Below are 22,260 nucleotides of genomic sequence, written 5' to 3' on the forward strand. Positions count from 1 at the left end.
TATTATTGTTGTTGTTGTTGATGATGTTGTTGCAAGAGTATACATATGTTAGTCAAGCTATGTAATATCAGAATACATGATGTGATTCCTATAATTTCAGAAAGTACATGACTAGACATTGCAATTCACAACGGGTGTTGAAGTGTATTCGGTGGCGTCTTACTTTACTGTTAGTCATTGAGATACATTTAAACTTAATACCAAATACATATATTATTACATTTGGAATAATTTTATTTTAGTTCGAATTTTATAAACAAGGATAAAAAAAGGGTAATATTTGACTCAAAAATGGGTATGTTTTGAATGGGTACGTTTTGATTTGGGCACGTTTTGACCTGCTCCTGACAAAGAGTTGTCGTTTCTTTACTATGTACCGTTGGCGTATTGCCGAGCGACCGCGAACTATTTGACTGGTACTATCGTCTTCTAGTATATCACATTCATCTAACGTTAGACATAAAACCCAGTCTAGCGAGCGCGTTCGCCCTTCTGAACCTGCCTCGCATGTCTCAACTTACCAGCATGTTTATTTTTACCGGCATACAATGTTTTAGCCGTGGGAAAGACGGAATTGTTAATATACATGCCTATTTTTTTAGTAAATAAAAATGAGCAAATTAAAAAATTAATTATTGAATTACAAGTATGCAGACCCGTCAACACGATATCTGGGGTTGTGAGGGGGAGCCGGGAGTAGGGTAGGAAGGGCACAAACCATAATTTTACCTCAAATTAAATTAAAAGCTTTATATAGAATCTGACCCCCCCCCCAAAAAAAAAAAAAAACCACCAAAAAAAACCCCACACCCAACAACAACCTCCCCCCCCCCCAAAAAAAAAAAAAAAAAAAAAAAAAAACAACACAAAAAAAACAACCAAACAAAACAAACCCAAACAAACAACAACTACATTTTCAATCCTACGGGTCAGGTATTTCAAAAAGAAAATGTAGGCCTATTTGCATCGAGTGGTAGCCCATTAGTCCAAAGTTAGTTCACGGGGCACTTAACCACACTTTCTACGTCCCTCCGGACTAGTTCAAATTCAGTTTGGTTTAAACAATATTAATTAGCAAATCAAATTTGGGATTGGCCAACAGGCAAGTGCCTATATTAATAATTAAGGCCTCTCCCTACATTTAACAAATATATATGTTATACATCAAGATGGCTAGAACAATATTACAATAAACATAACACGGATAGTTGGGGGAATAGAAGAGAGGAGTGTGTAGAAGAAACAAAGAATAAATAGAAAAAAGAATGGTTAAATGGTTAATTGATCTCGAAACGCTTAGGCCTACTATTAATAAGAACATTCTGAACAGATTTAAATATAGAGATATTATTTTGGACACTTAAATTTTAATCTTCAAATAGCAACGTATGACACTTGAGATTATAATAGTTCAGTAAATGGGTATTGTGAGCTGTAGCCCGAGTACTCTGACTGTAAGAGAGCTAGACGGACATTTGGAAATAAATACGCTCTCATTACATTAATAAATACGCTCTCATTACATTAATGAGAGCGTATTTATGTCCAAATGTCCGTCTAGCTACCTTACAGTCTGAGTACTCGGGCTATGTGAGCTGCAGCATATATTGGGCAAAAACAAAAAAAAGTTAAGCAATGCCTGAAATGCATTATTTTCTATATTTACACATATTTTGGGCTGCTTGAACCTTTTACTATGAAAAATTGCACTGTATTTAATATATTGAGACAGCATTATTCAAATATGGTTCGGTATATCTGCCTATACTATACTCAACAAAATTAATTAAGGTCCAATAGATATTTTAGCATTTTCCTTTAAATATGGGGGAAAATACAACTTCTTCCATTGAACGTTGTCAGCATTGTGGCATGTTCTTAAACTTAATGACTTAAATAACAATTTTGAGGGAACACAATCACAAAAAACATTCTGAACAAATGTGTAACAAATACTTGCCTAATGCTCATTTCAATATTTTTTATAAGTATGTGAAATACCCAGTGTTTTTTTGCGTGTATAACCAGTAAAAGTTTACTGAAACAATGTATAGAAGCCATATATATGACCAAAACATGCTAAAATAATATGACAGTAACAAAGAATTGTATTATAATATAAGAAAGTTTACTAGCCCTTAATTAATTCTGTTGAGTATACATGTATGTGCATCAATATTATGAATATGTCCCTCTTTACTAAACACCAGTGTTAAAAATTTAAAGAATCAATTTTGTGTACCTACCATAATTTCTTTTGTATTACATGTATAAGTCATCTATCTCACAGAAGTTCATCTTATACTAGTCTGTGTTTGTAATGTTTTTAGATTTGCCTTTATATTTACATTGTGCTTAATTTATGCTCAGGTGTATATAATTAGTTTCTACATCAAATATTGTCTAGGAAAGTTTTGACTTTCTTTCATATTCCTTTGCATTTTCATGCAATTAAAATATGTCTGTCATGTTCACAATGTCTGGTATTCTCCTTCTCCAGACTCTGCTCTGGTTCCTCCATCAGTATGTCCATCAATGCTCATAGTATAATATCACTATTTCATCTCTAGTGTTCCTTCTAAAATTTCTCAGCCATATGACCATTTGGTTGGGGAATAGCCTGGACTGCCTGGCATGACTGATACCAAATGACAACTTGGCAATTTGTTCTCTTTATGTGCATTCTCAGAGCATTCTCAGTGAATACATACATGTAGAATGGAGAAGGCTGATTTATACTCTACTGTAGTTCAATATTATCATCCTTGGTTTGGCAACAAACATTTCCAGATATTTCTCAAGTCATGATGTTTTTGTATGTTATTCCCACCTGCACTCCCATAGAGAAGGTATATGAAATGATCTGCGTCTTAAATATATGAACATAAATTTTTGCTGAACTTCCATGAGCTAACAACATTTCAAGGAAGTCTTGGTGTTGCTTGAGAATATTCAAAACCTCCAGTTTTCCATTCTGTATAAAAGCACTGTTGGTATCATAGCCAGTAATGGCAAGCACAGCTGGAATTGCTAGTTGGTATCTTCCCTGCATCCTTAATGATGCTGTGCACATCTATAAGATGCCTCTTGTTGCCAAGTTGAGTGTATACAAATTTTCGTATCTGGGATGGTGAACTGGCAGCAATGTACAGACACTGAAGTATAATCTTTGTTTGTGCATCTTCTTGTGTACTTTACAACACCCCCAGACATGGTTTGCGTTTCGAAACAAATAGAACCCTCTTCCCAAGAAGCTGAGGGCAGAGTTTTCTTTTTTTCATTTAAAAAGTCTTCCAGTTTCTTAAGACCTTTGTAGGGATTCCTTAGATCAAGTGTGGCTTGGAAGAACCCCTTTCACATGAGAAATTTGGTGCCAAACCACGAATGCTGTTATTATGCTACTGTGGATTACAAACCTTCCATCCAGTAGATATTCCCTGAAAATATGCTGTACCAATAGAGCAAATTGCCATGGTCTCATATGATATTAGTCATATCACAAAGTCAAGGGTATTCCTCAACCACATAGAAATGGCTGAGAAATGTCCAAAGAAATACTGAAGCTGAATTGGATGGTTTGTGATCTGATAATGCAAGAGCTGTTGACATATTGATGGAGGAACAAGACCAAAGGCCCAGAGGAAAAATAAGAAATTACAGATATTGTGAACATAATAGAAAGTCAAGTGCTAGATATGCCTGATAACTATATATGATGTCAATTATATAAACCTAAGCATAAATTAAGCACAATTTAAATACAAATATGTTTTAAAAATAGTACAAGCTTCTGTGAGATAGATGAATTATAAATGTTTTAACACACATGCCGAGGAAAGGTACTTATAATTGGCTGGTACTAAGAACAGAGGGACATCTTCAGAAATTTGTGAACATAGTATATAAACTCCATATACTTAACCATATTTGAATAATGAAGCCTCAATATGTTATAAAAAAAAGCCAGGTCAATTTGTTGTTTTTAATAATAAAAGCTTCAGGCAATCCTAATTATGTGTATACATAAAATTTAATACATTTCTGGCATTGCTTACTAATAACTTATTTTTAGAAGTATATAATTATTCATACCTCATATTATATTGTTTTGTAATTGTTATTAACATCTACTTTATAGAATAAAAGGAAGGATGTAGAAATAAAAAATTGTAAACTTCACATATATCATATTTGGGTCACATAAAATTATTGAGAATTGGGAATGAAAGTTAGATTTTTATAGTGCTAGATATTTGCCTGACAATATTCTATGTAGATATCAATTATATACACCAAAACATAAGTTAAGCATAATATAAATAGAACTGCAATTCTAAAATGTTACAAAAAGCAAAAAAAAAAAAAGCTATTGTAAGATGAACTGTTGTGGGATAGATACATTTTATATGTAATGCAGACTTGCCTATAATGGTATGTAAATTCACTTTTATGTTTGTAAGACTTGTGTGTAATATAAAAATATTCAAAATATCCATGTAAATGGTTTAGACAGCTAGTACTGCACCATATTTAAGCAAAGCTGCCTTCAGTTATTAAATACAATACAGTAATAAAAGGATCAGAATGTTTTAGGTATGGTATGTATATATACACATGTACATAGAGAATTACGTATATCAGGAACTGTGTAACTTTTGCTGGTGAGTATACCCCCGGTACTATATCCATACCACATATATTGCATTGCTTTGTGGTTTGTTGTTATGAACATGTAATTTAGCATGAATAGCATTCATAATTTGGTCTTAAACCTGTTCAAAATATGCATGTTAACTTCAACATTGCCATGCAGTTTTTTCATATACTATGTTTGTAATACTCAGGACATTTCAAATTCATTGACTCACTATGCTTAGTCAGATGCGAAAATGTATTATTTTTTGGTGGAATACATTCAACAGTAACCCAGCTTTAAAGTAAAAGCAGTGATGTAGTCCAGAATTATTTTCAAATATTTTTGAAAATTATGTGGAACATTCACCGTGATCAGAAATTTGCCCCGTTAAAAATAAATAGGGTGCCTACACTCAAACATGCCCTACAGGCACACCCACCAACAGATTGCCTGCAGACAAGCTGATTTGAATATGTCTATGGATAGGCTTCAAAGATATACTTATCTTTAAAAATCCCTATGGGGGTGGGGGGTGTTATAGTGGGCCCACTGTCTAATCTGTCACATGTACAAATTGTGACCATTCAAATCACTGGTACCCAAACGTTGTCGGCTATGTAGAATCTGTTGCCATCTATCACCTTCATAAAAATAAGATGGAACAGCAGGGTCGTGTTTGTTCATTTGTATTTTAAACAATTTTAACGAAGAAGAATTTCTAATATCAGGCAAAAGATTGTTCCATAATTTTACTGCAGAAGGAAAGAAGGAGTTCGAAAACAATTTTGTTTGACAAAAATATGTTTGTAGGTTCTCTGCATTACGCATGTAGTATTCATTACATTCTGCAGCAGAGTGAGGTAGTCGTAACGTTAAACAAGTTGGTAACGTTATTTGAAAGTTTATACATCATACAGAGTTTGTGTCGCTTCCTCCTTTCTAGTAAAGGTATGAAACTGGTTTCTCTATAATATAACAATTGGTGAGATGTTCCTCTAACAGCACCACAAATTGTACGACGAGCATCTAATTGGAGATTTTCAAATTCAGTTTGACAGTGTATAGGAAGTTTCTATGTCTAGTCTACACGTATTTAGGTAATACCCTCCCCCCCTCCCAAACCCCCATAAGGCTCCTGAAGATGCATCTGAGATGCATGCATCAGTTTAGTACTATAGTACTGTCGGAAATAGAATAAAAATTATTTTCGTGGATTATTTCTTACATAGTAAACTGACAAGTAAATATTTTGTACATATCTATTTAATGATAGTCTACCTAATTTAGCATTTACTTGTTTGGGCGCTCATTGATGTTCAAGGTGGTGTTTACTCTTGAAATTAAAACAAAAATGTCAGTAAACAGGTGTTTTGTGCACTTTACTGGAACAGACTATAACTAATTTTGGTCAACATTTGTCAATTCATTGCTGTTACAATATGTGAGGGCCTGTTTCTAATGATAGTTTGCCCCTATCCCTCTCCAAAACAAAATATTTGTAGTCATTTATAAGTAACTTTTGAGCAAAACTGTCAAGAGCCATTATGAGTGATCCATTATACCTGTATTAAAGGTGCTATCTCAATGTTGCCCAATGACAGCTATTGCAAATCTTTTTTCTTTTTTTTTAAATTAAATTTTTATTTAAGATTTAAAGAAGACACCTTTTACAATATGCCAATAAATGATTATAGGAAATAATTTTATCTACTGTTAGAAAATACATTTTTATTGAAGAATCTTTATCACAGCTCGCATTATATAGCACCTTTAAATTGTTGTAAGATTGTGTAAATTTCTAATGTACTTATATTGAATTTATATTCAATAAATATGCTTGTCATAATTAATAATTTATGCTGCAATTCAAACTAATCAGTTAACTTGCAGTTTTAAATTAAAAGTTTGTTTAAGGGTAAATGAAATTGACACATATCAATCAACATGTGTTATAGTCTGTTTCAATAAAGGTCACAAATCACCTGTTTACTGACATCTTTAGTTTAATTTCAAGAGTAAACACTACTTTGTACATCAATGAGAGCGCAAACAAGTAAATGCTAAATTAGGTAAAGTATCATTGAATGGGTATTTACAAACTATTTACTTGTCAGTTTAATATGAAAGAAATAATCGACAAAAATTTTTTAAATTCTATTTCCGACAGTACTTTAGTAGCCAATGAATAATCATATCGTCGCGTGAGAGCTAAAAGGTCGTAAGTGGCATATACGACCTAAAACGTCTTTTTTGCATGTTCGGAATCGCCATCCCTGATTAGGCCTACATATTGTCACAAAAAATCGTAGCTGTGTCCCTAATTGTATCGCTTATACAAAAGGATTTAAATGGTCGTAAGTGAATCACAGATATCAATTTGCACGAAAATAGACGTAACTGACACATACGACTTTCCTCGGATTTGCTTGCTGTCCATTATGTGAACACAACTGGTCATGTGTGGTAGATACACCCTTTTTAAAGGGAGTTTGCTGCAATTTTTAAGATGTGATCGACTAACAGAGACTTTTTAACGATTGTAATTACATATTAAATATATTTCTCTGCATAAAATATTAGTGGCTATATATTAAATGTGTTTCTGATCGTTCTAATATTTGTACTAGTTTAAATTTCATTTTATTTCCTAAAATGTATACGAAATTATTTTGAAGACAAAATCCAGTTGGAGCTTCTTACAAATATTAAGACGACCAGAAACACATTGAATATACAGACACTGATATTCTAAACAAGAAAATATATTTATCATGTAAGTTTAATCATAGAAATATTTTATTAGTCGGAGATATTTTACAATGCAGCAAACTCAGGAATGTCCCTTTAAATACAGTTCGTTATATAATTATGTCTGACATAGGTTGTATGTGCCAAACACGACACATATGTATTCTTTGTTATCGGTCTATGATATAAATTATAAATGCGAAGTACAATAGAGCATACATTATGTCAATATTTTTATGTGCTTGAATCCTAAAAATATGACTTTTGTCGTTGTGAGAGCCCGGTCTATTTAAGAAAAACATTTGGTACTGCATGCAACTAACCATTTGGCAACAGACAAGAATGGTGTCTGTATATATAAATAGGAATTGCAGTAACATTAATCTTTGTATGGTCTGCTATATTATGTGCACCATAATTATAATAATATACATGTTTTGGTGAATTTTCTTGAAAAACAAATATTTATTTTGAAATGTTTTTAATTTAAGTAAAGTTTCCAACATGTAATTTGTATCGGTAGATACAATTTTAATTCATAATAATGTTGTATGTGGCATATACGACCAAAGTGCAAACATAATCACTGATTTTGGATGTACATGTATTTAATTACGGTATATGTTACAGTGATCAAGTTCCACCTTTTAGCTGCCTTTGAAGATCTACAGATTGCCCTAATGTAGGCATTATGGGTTAACAATACTGCACATAAAAATGTCATTGTAAGTTATGCAGTAACAAAAGACAGTGTAATCAGTGTAAGGTTAAAAGGCGAATAAAGTGAATGTGGCCTCAACATAAACGATAGCAAGATCTATGAACTTTAAATAACTTTACAGTTAACAAATATTTGCAACAGAACATCCCTGTCCTGAGTGAGACCCCCGATCCTATCTGAGGCCGAACTCTGGATAGGAGTGTTCAAAACCCTAGTGATATATGGACTATGGACACGTTAAACCAGTTACTAAGCTAAGCAAAGCAACAGAATTTTGAACGTGAACATGACACAGTACACACACCAAAACATTAGCACAATATAGCACACACAACAGAAGCTGAACATGACATAGCACACACAACAGGACATGAACAACATAGTCACACAACAGGACCTGAATATGATATATAGCATACACAACAGAACTTGGCACATCAATAACAAGACCTGAACATAACATAGCAAAAAGCTGAACATGAGAAAATAATCACCATAGAAAATCAACGTGACATAGCACTTGTGACAGTTTATTTGTTTGTTTTGTTTAACAACACCACTAGAGCACATTGATTAATTAATCATCGGCTATTGGATGTCAAAATGTTTGTAATTATGACTCATAGTCATCAGAGGAAACCCACTACATTTTTCTTAATGCAGCAAGGTAGCTTTTATATGCACTTCCCCAGACAGAACAGCACATACCACGGCCTTTATCCAGTCACTTGCGACAGAACCTGAACATGACATAGCACACACAAGAGAACTTGAACATGACATATCACTCACAACAGACGCAGAAAATAATTTAGCACACGCAATAGAAACTGGAGGATTGATCACTTAACACTCAACAAAACACGGAGAGAACACTGCACATAACATAGTCTGTAGACATCACTGAACACACATCATACATAACCTGGAGAGATCTCTGAACACAGTAGAACCTGAAGAGATTATTGAACACAGTAGAACCTGGAGAGATCACCAACACACAACAGAACCTGGAGAGATCACTGAACACACAATAGAACCTGGAGAGATCATTGGACACACAACAGAACACAAAGAACATGGCGCAAAGATCACAAACAGAACACTGCACACAACATGACATCAGCTTTTCTGATCACTCGTCAAGAACAAATACTTGCCTAGAAAAAGAGGTTTTGTATGGACGAGTTGTCCGATTATAATGCACCATCATCAAACAAACATGGAGCACTACCACCAGTGTTTCTGCCAGATAGAAACTTTTGGGTATGGCTCTATGGAATTGAATGCAACCAATCAACAGAGATATGGGGGGTGGGGGGGGTGTCTTCCCTCAGAAAGAAAATGTGTTAAGTTTAAGGTTAGGGTTAAGAACATCATACAGTAATGATAAGAGTAATTCATTTTGTCAAAAAGTTAAACTTAAAAAAACAATTCGGCAAAAATATTTGAGAAATCCTGCACCAGATAAGGTCACACAAAATCAGGGGTGGGTTAAAGAAAACAAGGATTTCACGGGTGTTTTTTTCACATTACTATTTTGTTCAATTGGTGATTTTTTTTATCGTATTATTATTAACAAAAGTAAAATAACTTTTTTCACGTAATATTTAGTTTAAGCGGTGATTTTATTAATACATACTTCTACTTATATTCCTTTTTGAATGTTTGTTTTTAAATATTTTTTATTTACAAGCTTTCTCCTTTTAAAAAATAAATATGTGATTTGCAAAACTGAAATGTTTTAGAAGTGATGGTTCTTTCAGAATAAATATTTAAATTTACTTGATACTGTTGGTCGTAAATGACGCATTTAATTTAATCATGAATAATTGTCATAACTACAACTATTTAAGCAAATAACTAAAACACCTAATATGCTATAAATACCGCAAATATACAAAGAAATCGTAAATATGTTCAGGTTTCATCATCATTAAAACAAATTCGACATCTTAACTACTGATCAAGAAAAACAGTTTTCCTTCATTATCTCGGTATTTTAAAAATGAATTTTGATGCAATTACGTCCTTCTGGCTCTCACGCAACGATACAACAGCAGCAGCCAGGTTCTTCTTTCATTCTCTAAAAAAATTTCAAGCTCACAATTACATAGCTCAAGTGGCCTCTAATGTGCGGTCAGTCTAGGATCAATCCCTGTCGATGGGCCCATTGAGCTATTTCTTGTTCCAGCCAGTGCACCAAGACTGGTAAACACAACAAATCCTGACTACTCTGGGCATAAAAACAAAAAACAATGCTATTAATAATTCGTAAGTTACGAAGAATGTTTCAAAACATCAGCTATGTAAATGGACACCATAATTTATAGATATTTCAGTGTATATCATATCACTGGTAAGTGGAACAAAGAAATTACCTACTTGTTATCCCAAAAAAAAATCAAGGCAAAACTGTATAATAGTTGTTAAAGGACAATATTTTCAGCCAAGTAGGTATAAATCTTACAAATCACCACTACTGAAGCTCATACATCTCATAACTATCAAAATTAAAAAAAAAAGAAGACTACAATTGTATTGTTTAATATCTTTATTTGTTGCTTCTATTCAACAGCTTGTTAACACTTTTTTATTTTACACTTTTAATGTCTCACCAAAAATGTATGAATAATACTCAACAACAGTCATCAATCTGTTTTCTGAGAACTTTAATTAAAATTATGACATGAATGTATATATGCTATACAAAACAACAAATAAATAAACAATCTAAAGAGCATCAAAAAGTCTGTCCCACACAAAAATGTAAAGGTACTTTATTACTTGAATACAAATCTGAGTGTGCAATATAGAAAATAATTTTACTACTAAAACATACATATACAAACCCACTGACCCATTAAAATATCACATAGTACATATACAGTGAAACCACCAAGACCAAGTAAAAGGTCCGGTTTTAAGAGTTATCGGGTTTAGAGAGATTCCCTTCTGTACTGATATTTAAAAGCAGCCGTGAAAAATGTCAGGTTTTGAGGGAATTCTAATTTACAGAGGGTCCGATTTTGGGAGGTTTCACTGTAGATAATTATATATATTTATGAACATCAAAGACACCATACTAACATCCTGATTATTTACAAATCTTTCAACATTGCATTCATAATTTTGTCCCAGAATTATATTCAACAATTATAGTTAGAATTATTATGGTATTTCCATCCTACCATAATAATAGCATATATAAAGATATATTTGTAGCACCAATAAAATAAAGAATGTATCACAATAGAAGTTGTCATTTCTTAGCCTTGCGGAGATTAGGAGCTGCCAGTTTTACTTTGCCTGGAATATTTCTCGATACATCAACATCCTGCAAACAAATAATAATAATTAATATATATTTCTTTTTTAATGGATTAAAACATAATTAAATATAAATCCTGCAAATCCAGTAACATGGAACAATAAGTATTCTATCTCATGAATATGTAGGAAAGTAATTATTACATTTAGTTACTATACCAAATGCTAACAATTGCACACTAAGCTATGTTCATATATCATTACTATTATTGTGATATACACATATAGTCAAACTTTGATAACTCAAACTTCAATCTCTTGGAAACTTCAATCTTTCAAACTAAAGCGACGGTCCCGGTCAATTGCTATACAAACAAGTAATAACAGGCAAAGAACAGTATTACAGCTGTTTAATTTTGCTCTCAAACGAGTCGATCATGTAACACTAATTTGAACGTTGAATGGTATTCAGCCCTGGGCTCTCTGTGACTGTGGAAAAGATGACCAAACACCACAACACTTCCTGCAGTCCCGTCCACTCTATAACAGAGAGAGGCAACAAATCTGATTTGTGAGTAGGCTACTACGATGGATGCCAAGATGTGGGGCTCTGTAAAAGATCTACGCCTGACAGCCCTTTTTGCGACTCTCATGGGACAAAGGATATAATACAACCAATCGAACGCTGAAGAAGAATGGTTTACATATATATATAAAACTATATAATTATATACTTGGTGCTGTTTGGAATTCAGTATTTTAATTTGTAAGTTACGTTCCACTAATTTTCAAGTAAGTTCTTTTTTGTTGTTACTTCCATTTAAAATATACATAAAAGGAATGAGCAATAGGGGCTGGTAGATGCCACCAACTAGAGTTGGGGTGAACTGCAATTTATAATATATTAAATCACCTTTCAATGCGAAATGGGGCAGTGCACCACACATTTCTTTCAATATCAAACGAAATCATCCATCTCCAAAGCAGTTTCGGTTGTACTACACAAATTTCAAAAACTCAAATTCCCTGAAACTCAAACTATTTCGTCATCCCCTTCAAGTCTGAGTTATCGACGTTTGACTGTAAATGCCATAATTTATATCCTAATGATAACTAAACATGCATTCTTAGAGAATTTTTTATTACCGTATATCGCTGTGTATTAGCCGACTTTTTGATACAAAATTTATCAAGTCAAAGGCTGGGGTCGGCTTATCTAAGGAGTCAACATTTTATTGGAAATGTAAAGTTAGAATAGTGACGTCACGGCTCGACTCGATCTATTGTCATTATTGTGCTCTGCATTTCCACTTTCATAAAGGTTTAATATTGCATTTTAACACAAGCTATTACAAATAAAAGATATTAAAATTGTATATATATGTTCATCTTTAATAAATGTTGGTGTTTAAAAGTTATTTAGTAATATTTATCTGTTTAAACAACAATAAATGGTGACCGATCAAAACAATTTCGGAAAAAAACTTCGCAGGTCACGTGTCATTACAAAACTGCTTACTAAACCGGTGAACACGTTAATTGTTCCAGCTTCATTTGTTTTGTTTGTCGGCTTGGGATTAATCGACACGGGTGGTTGGGTATGGTAGGGTATAGCCGACTAGTAATGAAAAGACCGATTAGCACAATCAACAATGCAAACAGTCACTGTGTTTTTAACGTGTGGCTGCAATCAAGAATGTTTAGGTATATTTCGCTATCTTGGTACTTATATTTTACGAGAAATAAATTAACCGGACACCGTTTCTATAAATAGAAATCGGCTACTGCTTCCGGATAAGTTTGCTGTGACAAATGACGTTTGAAAGCAGATGTACTTTGTCATTTTGTAGAGACCACACAGACATCTGACTTGGTTAGTTTTATATAGGGGGGTCGGCTTATATACAAGGTCGATAATTTTAAAGCCGATTTGGAGGGTGAAACTAGGGGGTCGGCTAATGCATGGAGTCGGCTAATACACAGCGATATACGGTATATCAAAATTATTTAAAAGGGGAAAACTACTTTTCCCAGTTTTGGAAGTCCTATAAAGTTACTTTCCTCAGTTTTGGAAGTCGTATAAAGTCGAAATATTACTGTTTTACCTTCATTATTCTCAACAAATCCTTTTCCCTGGATGTGGCACTTTTCTCATGCAGAAACATATTTATGGCAGTTTTGGCAGCTGTTAAAAGAAAAATTACCACAAATGCAAATAAAACCACCAAAAGAGTCAACTATTTGTCTACAGTGTAGCATCAATTAAACGTAATCAAACAAAATAATAACCAATTAAATATTTAAACAATAAGTCAATATGCAGTAAATAGATTAAGACAATCAATTCAAAAACAAAATAAACAAAAAGAAAACCCTACTAACCTTTTCCCCTCTTAGTGTTTCCTGGGAGAAGCTTCACTTTATACCTTAAAAAGGAATTAGAAAAGTATTAAATATTTTATCTGAATACATGTAGTTTAGTTCCTGGTGTTAAGCAACTACATTTATCTCCTATGGTTCATAGGTATCCTTTTTACAGACATCCCAGCATATTTCAAACCAAGGCAAATGCCCCATAGGCTACCATTTTCAATTAGCTGCACAGGGTATTTTTAATTTTGTGAATAGGTCTTGATCAACCACGCCAAATATTTACTGAAGTTGAAAATAATTTGCTATGGTTTCATCATGCACTGGACATCTTAATCTAAATTCGAGAAAGTAGTAGTTAGTTCCTCAATTTGTAATTTCTGTGAACTATGAGGGAAATTTAATGTTTAACTTTACCTCTAACCTTAGTGCCCATCACCCCCAAATTTTATAGACTGGTCCCAAAATCCCAGCCATATTATCATTTTATATAAATCAGATTTTCATGAAGACAAGAAAAAATCACAAGATAATTAATGACATGCCCTGTGAAGCCTAGACCAAAGTTTGTTTTCTTCAATGACACCACTAGAGCACACCAATTTGTTAATCATTGGCTATATAATGTTAAACATTTAAAAATTATTACAGAGTTTTAAACGAAACCCGCTACATTTTTCCATTAGCAGTACAGGATCTTTTATTATACAGTGAAACTCCCCTAAACCAAACATCCTTGGCACCAAATAAAATGTCCGGTTTTGAGGGGTATCCGGTTATAGAAGTTATCTTTTGTACTCATATTTATAAAGAGACTGTGAAAAACTTCCGGTTTTGAAAGAATTCCGGTTTACAGAGGGTCCAGTTTTGAGAGGTTTCACTGTATATGCATTTTCTCATAGACAGAACAGCACATACCATAGCCTTTAATACACTAGTCATGGGACACTAGTTGGGACGTGAGAAAACCTAATCAGAGAATGGGTCCATTAAGAGGATTCAATCCTACGACCAAAGCAACTCAGGTGAGTGCTCTACTGATGGAGCTAGATCCTGCCCCCGCCCCCCCCACCCCCCCAACATCGAGACCAATGCTGCTACTCTGCTTACTTGAAATTAATTAAACAGCTGTAAGGTGCACACATGGGAATGGCATAAAGTAGTTCATCATCAACAAAAGGACAGCCAGTCAAAGAATCCAACATTTGAGTGTCCTACAAAAGAAATGTTAAAATCATAATAACATGTTATCTGAGGAAATTAATGGAAAAACTAAAGCAACAAATAAAATGTGGATACAATCTCATAAACAAAATGAGATTACGAAGTGGACACTAAATGCAACAAATATATATTACTATCCTGATTTGTAGCCATTACAATAGTAATTTTTCAGCTGTCACGAGCTTAGTGAGTGACCAATGAAAATTATTCTATGAGGGTACTAGTATATTAGATAATAACTTACCTAGTTTGTTATTATTTGTATCACCTCAGCTCCCCCCCCCCCCCCCCCAAAAAAAACCCCCACCCTTTTATTTTTGATATCCATATATGTACATGCATTAGAAACAATGTAAACCACTTTATGCATTGTTCTGAGCTTTGTAAAGTTCTATTTATTCTGTTCAAAAAATCTACAGTAGAATCTTGTTGGGTCGAACTTGGTAGGGGCGAATACACCACAACACTTGAACCAAAAATGAAGTTCCAAGGTGCACTTAATATATGTAAACCGAATGGTTAGGTCGAACTACCCGATGGGTCAAACACTTTCTTGAGCACTGACGGGGTTCGAGCCAACGGGATTCAACTGTATCTTATGAAATGTATTAAAATAACATTTTATTATAAAAAACAAATTAACAATAAAACTGAGAAAAATAAATACAAACTCTTTAAACTACCTAATGTCATTTTGTGGGTGTGATAAATCGTGATGGCGTCATATTTAGTAACAACAAGGTCATTGGTTTGTAAGAACGAAATCGTCGAATAAAATATATTATGTTACACAAAAGCATGATAATTTGTCAGAGATTATGATTTTTATCTCCCCAGTTCAGAGGTGGGAATTGGTGAACTGTAAAAGAGAGAAAATCTAGAGAGGTCCCGGAAATTCTTAAAATCCTAGGTTAAAATCTGTACCATCTGACACATTTTGGAGGAAAGGACGATTAAAATGTGAGTAAACGCAATGTTCCATGAGAGGAAAACAGCTGATCCGAGGAGAATTCCCACCCCTGCCAGTTACGAATGCCCGCTGTGGTAATAAATTCACATAAAATACATTTAGATAATAAAGCCTATAAAAAGTTTGAAATATAAAACATTATACTGAAAAACACAATGGGAATTCCCTTTGACCCAATTATTTAAATTTTTTATTGGTGGTTTGAACTTTTTTATAGGTACATTATTGGGATATAATAAACAAATAAAATATATATATATATATATATACATATACTGAGCAACTATAAATATTATAATGATAACAACTGGTCATTTGTACTCAATGTTTAACAAGCTACTTACATCTGTCTGAGGTGCGTTACCCTCAGTTTTCTCATCATCCGAGTCAACTGCCTGCAATAAGAAAGAGTTAACTTTGAAACAACCGATTACACAGAAATACAGCAGAGTGACATGTTTTTAAGGCATTTTAATCTATTTGTAGCAACTTCAGTAAATGACAGTTCAGTTCATTACAAGTTTATGTGGTGTTTTTGTTCACTGGATTATTATATCTATAAATGTGACAATATATACTCAACATTCAGGTGTGTTTTTCACAATAATATCCCATTAGTCTCAATTTCTTGCATTAAAGTAATCATAATCTGGCTGATGTTATTAAATATATTCTTTGTTTAACTCACAACAATCATCTTTTTTATTTGTCTGCATTACAATATTTAAAAACTAATTTTTAAAAGTAAAGCAATGACCCACCACTAAAATGGGAGGGATAGGGGGTTAAGTACATTAAATTATAATTTGTTTTAAAAATTGACCTAAGTGGGTACTTACTTCAGGTTTAGCAGTCTTCTTGGTATCATTTGATGTCACGTTAATTTTTTCTTCATCTGGAAAGCCAAAAGATTTTAATATAGAGTAATAAATTTATGACTTTTGTCCATGTGCAGTAAAATATATTAGAAAACACTCAATAAATAATAACATTTACCATATTATTAAAAGGTAACCCATTATTCATCTCGACTTGCAAGTGAATAAAAAATTCAATTATTATAAAATCAAAACTGATGCAAACAATCTATTCTTAAGCAAAACAGTTTGCAAATATTAGAAATATAGGCAATGCTTTTACTGCAAGAATATTAAATTAATTAATTTATTTATTCAGATATCTCTTAGTTAATTCATTTAGTCACAAGAATTGTGCTCAAACGTTTGAAATTGACAAAACTTGCACCATTATTTATGTTACAATAAAAAGATCAGCAATGAATGCCTCTTAACTCTTTCCCTCCCAGTCCCATCCTTGACTTCAGTCGAGACGCAAAACTAATGTTTGTAAACACAGCTGTCAACATTCACAGGAGTTATCTATCTTGATTCTGTGAACGCTAGAACACAGTAGAATGACAATTGAACACACTGAGTGTATTTTGTTGACTGGTATTCGTATTTCAATTGTTATTGCAGTATCGAAAAAAAAAAAAAAAAAAAGGTAGAAATTTGTGTTAAACATTTTTGATGACATAATGCACATGGATTCAGAGTTCTCGCTACATGTATAATATTTCTTTTAAAACATATTGGACATTATTATTTAATGAAACATAAATCATGAAAAAAACATTACAGTGACACAGATTGCTATGTACGAGACTGTAACAATGTCACCGATATCGACTTTGCTGAGATTGCAGAGCAAAATACATGCAATTTTTCACCGTCTACCATTTTGCTTTTTTGAGCAATACTCTTCAAAAGGGGCGGAAGCCTCTCAAGTATGTGACGTAATTAATCTGACAGCATGGTGAGTGCGCATGACATGACGTTGTTAGAGTACGTCATATCGACCCAACCCTCTTGAAGAGTATTCCATAAACAAGCAAAAGCATGTATTTTGCCCTATGCAATCTCAGCGATGTTGACATCGGTGACATCTTTACAATCTCGTATATGGAATCTGTGTCACTATAATGGTTTTTCACATTTTGTGTCCGGACAAAATTTATTGGAAATCTAATTGTAATTAAAGGTAGGAGAGTAATTTATTGTAGTTGTTAACTTTAATCACTGAGATTTGCTGTAATACCTTCTACAGATATCTCCACCGTCTGCTGAATGATACTGCTCAACTCCACCGGACCGGTCTGTTTACTTTTATTTCCTTCAGCTTTCTCAGAGACTTGCTTGTCCTTGTCATCTCCTTTCATACCTGGCTGTTTGTTATTTCCTGGTCCAAACTTTTGTAAGTTTTTGCCCTTCTTGCCCTTTTTGTTTTTAGCTTCTTTCTCTACTCCAGCAGACTAGTGAAACAAATTGAAAACAAATAAGTTGAAACATAGAATATTGCGTGCAAATGTCACTATAAAGTCCTTAAAAAATTAATATACCAGCCAAATATATGCTTATAATGTTCAGCAATTGTGGTTAGTTCATCAGCTATCATCAAGATCAAATTGAACTGGTTATGTTAACAGTTAAAATGTCTGAAATTATTTAATTAATACAGTGAAACCTGTTTAAACCGGAACCTGAACATACCAAAATTCTCTAAAAACTGGCCAAATTTCATTGTCCCAAATTTTCTATTACTTAAACTGTGTTTTAAAAACTTGATAAAACCAGAACCTGTCCATTTCGGAAACCAGATTGATTTTTTTGCTCCGAAATGTACAATCCGTAATTAATTAACCTGAACAAACCGGCATAGTGTAAACACTTGAAGAGTTAACGTAAGAAAAACACAACTTCCAGACAACAATGCAGACAGGAATTTCTGCTGTCCACCATCCAGTGTTATGTCATGGGTCACTGATTTCTGTGGTCTCAGCTCAGCTTAGCAGACATATCAGTGTAATTAATGCAGAGTTCGACAAATCCACTAGCCTGACGCCTGTGGCTAGTGGTTTTTAAGTTCGGGCTAGTGAGAAATGCAAAACCACTAGCACACAGGCCTAGTGGTTTCCACCCCCCGTCCTTATTGCTAGATCATTTTTGTTTTTTTTTTTTTTCTTTTTCTCTCGGCTGAAATTTCGTTTAATAAATTTGATTGTGACGTTCGTCATCGAATAATATCAACAACACAATCAGTATATGATAATAATCCACTTGAACTAGGTCTGCAAACTGCAGTAACATGCTATCTCTACATCACCACAGTTACAGCATGCATTGTTTACTTTTCCCTTTCAAGTTTCTGGCACAGGAAATAAGTCTAATAACACGTCACGTGGTAGTTAATCTCGCACATATTATGCTTCAGGTTAAGAACTTGGAAATCACCAATCGCGACGACAGGTTAATCTCAATCAAGTAAACCGCAGTCATGCTTTGAATTTCAGTGTTTATTTTATTTACCTATTGTTTTCTAATTTAAGACTTCGCTGACATGTGGTTATCGGCAATCAGGAAAACAATTTACTTTAATGGTAACCGCACATGCAATGACTCTGCTTGGCCTATCACGTGTAGCGGTTTGGATAATGCGTCACAGCTGCTGATACAAGATAATACCTTTTTGGTTCATCAATTAACAACGGATTAGATGTCGCCGTTATATTCTTTTGATATCGGTCTGACACAGGATAATGCCCTATATTTGAGCAATTGACATCACCGTTCCTGGTGACATAAATAGAAGGGCACTAAATGTATAACCCACTACTGAATACATTGAACCATCTATTACCGTTTGTCACACTGTCGTACCCTCATTTAACTTTAATTATTTTGATAGTGGGTTTAGATATCAACCATGAGTTTGCTCAATTATTTTTCCCCGGGGTGAGGGCAAAACCGAAAACGGAACAATGACGATGGATCACACTTGACAAAAAACCAAATGTACAACACGACAAAAAACTGAAAGTTACAACATGATTTAAGTGTTTGTTTTATTTTACTGTTATACTATTAAATGTGTAATGTTACGAAAATTATATAAAAATCCAGTTATAATTGATCAGGAATTTGGGCTAGTGCTTTATCTTGGAGGGCTAGTGGTTTTCACAAACCCACTAGCCCTGTGGCTAGTGACTTTTCAAAATATTTGTCATACTCTGATTAATGCTCTATTGTTTTCGATTGTACTGTCTGGTGCAGCACAAATTATTTTCAGCTTCACACAAATCTCAGATACTCAAACATTGGGGTTTCCACCTTTGATTTTTGATCAATGCACTTTGATAATGAAATACTGACACACTGAGAGTAAAATAGTACTAACAACTACAATTAGAGTAAAATATACACACACGACTTAATTTATATTTTATACACTAAATACAAAAAAAAAAAAAAAAATCTTTTCTGCAACAGAAACCAGATGATACACACGCTGAATTTTACTATGAACGATCGAAAATATCTCGGCCACCACAGGCTAGCGGTAGGCATGTGGAATTATTGTTTATTTATGTTTCAATGTCAGTTCATAAATAATAAATATACATAACAAAATTGGAATACAGCAACATTATTATTAGTTCCAGTCACAATTATTCGGCAATTATCAAACATGTTCGTTCAGTTATGAATCTGATGTCAAGGGAAATAACTTTGTATTCTAAAATGCAACCTTCTAAACACTGGATCCCATCAAAATCGGATAAATATTAGGTCACCAGCATGATCCAGTTTAGACAGGTTTGACTGGAGTAAGTGATAGAGCATGCCTTTTATTTTACTACTTTTTAAAATTATTTTTTATGGTAGAGCAGTCTCCTTGGCTGGATGTCCATTACAGAGTACAAAAATTGTAATTTTGCTATACTTTGTACCAGCCTCCATTTTAAGTTTTTTTTTGTCAATTCCAGTTTAAAAATAATTTAAATTGGATCCAGAGAGAGTCAACACATTATTATTATTTTACTAAAATAACTGCTAATTTTTAATATCTATTTTGTAAAAACACTGGTAAAAATGTAATAAAACAATACTCACCGTAATGAAGAATGTCATCTGCTCACCAAGTTTGAAATTATATGTCTTAATTTTATTTATTTTATTGAACACACATACAAAACGTATCTCCAAATAGTAAAGAGATTGAGAATTTCAACAAATACTTACTGCTAATATTTCCATTCGGAGTTGTCGTTCCTCTTCATCCTGGTCCTTATACTTGTCTTTTATTTTCTTCAGTTTACCCTATGTTCAAACAATAGCCATGAACATGGATTTAAAATGACTTTTACCATAAATACTAGTAATATAAATTATGCTGCAATTGTAATTAAATGGGACTATAGGGGGTATTTAATGCACTGGACTATGGGTTATCACTACTTATCAGTAGTTATTTTTCTTAGATGAAAAAAAAAAGGAACAAAAGAAGGAAGGAAGGAAGGAAGGAAATGATTTATTTAACAACGCAATTACACATTTTATTTATGGTTATATGGCATCGAACATATGGTTAAGGACCACACAGATATGGAGAGAGGAAACCCACTGTCGCCACTTCATGGGTTACTCTTTTCGATTAGCAGCAAGGGATCTTTTATATGCACCATCCCACAGACAGGGCAGCACATACCATGACCATTGGTATACCAGTCGTGGTGCACTGGCTGGAACGAGAAATAGCCCAATGGGCCTACTGATGGGAACAAAAGAAAGGCAAAAAGTAATTATGGAACAGAAAAAAGGTGAGTATCTCGTTACATTATTGAAAGAAAACCTACCATTTTCTCTTTTCATGCATATTTAACCTGATCTCTCACCAAGTGCACCACTCCCCCGTATGCATGAACTGGTCAATCAAATGGCTATAAACTAGCAATAAATCTAGGGAATACACTTCTGGTGAGAGGTCAGGTTAATGAATTAAACAAACTATATTTTTAGTTAATGTTAAACTGCAATTGTTGAAGCGTCGTCTTACCTTCTGTCCTCGTTTTGGTGGCTGCTGTGTCGGAGTTTCTGATTTGGCGGATTCCTAGAACAAAATGAATAGTTTGTTTTGTTTAATGACGCCACTGGAGCACATTGATTACTTAATCATCGGCTACTGGATATCAAACATTTTGTAATTATGACACGTAGGCATCAGAGGAAACCCGCAACATTTTTCCTATTGCAGCAAGGGATCTTTTATATGCTCCTTCCCACAGACAGGAAAGAACATAGCACGGCCTTTGACCAGTTGTGGTGCACTGGTTGGAATAAGAAAAATTTAATAAATAATATTCATGAATTATATACATATTCATTTTATTACTTAATAATAGTAATGGCACAGCCCAATCTAATATTCAAAATATGACCACCAAACACCACATAATATTATCAACACGTGTAAATTCCTTACAAA

General features: G+C 33.6%; 1 protein-coding gene across 1 annotated transcript in view; it reads right to left on the reverse strand.

Moving 5' to 3' along the window:
• Positions 1-10,644: 10,644 nt before the first annotated feature.
• Positions 10,645-22,260, reverse strand: part of LOC121370460 (nuclear export mediator factor Nemf-like) — a 42,114-nt gene continuing 30,498 nt past the window's right edge. The window contains exons 26-34 of the mRNA XM_041495703.1: positions 21,832-21,885; positions 21,018-21,095; positions 18,037-18,250; positions 16,779-16,834; positions 16,284-16,334; positions 14,856-14,959; positions 13,758-13,801; positions 13,481-13,560; positions 10,645-11,442 (exon numbers count right to left, since the gene is read on the reverse strand). Coding sequence (XP_041351637.1) covers positions 11,368-11,442; positions 13,481-13,560; positions 13,758-13,801; positions 14,856-14,959; positions 16,284-16,334; positions 16,779-16,834; positions 18,037-18,250; positions 21,018-21,095; positions 21,832-21,885 — 756 coding nt within the window. The 3' untranslated portion in view covers positions 10,645-11,367. The remainder of the gene's footprint in view (positions 11,443-13,480; positions 13,561-13,757; positions 13,802-14,855; positions 14,960-16,283; positions 16,335-16,778; positions 16,835-18,036; positions 18,251-21,017; positions 21,096-21,831; positions 21,886-22,260) is intronic.

Source organism: Gigantopelta aegis, chromosome 4 (assembly GCF_016097555.1).
Source record: "Gigantopelta aegis isolate Gae_Host chromosome 4, Gae_host_genome, whole genome shotgun sequence".
In the NCBI taxonomy this organism is placed as follows: domain Eukaryota; kingdom Metazoa; phylum Mollusca; class Gastropoda; order Neomphalida; family Peltospiridae; genus Gigantopelta; species Gigantopelta aegis.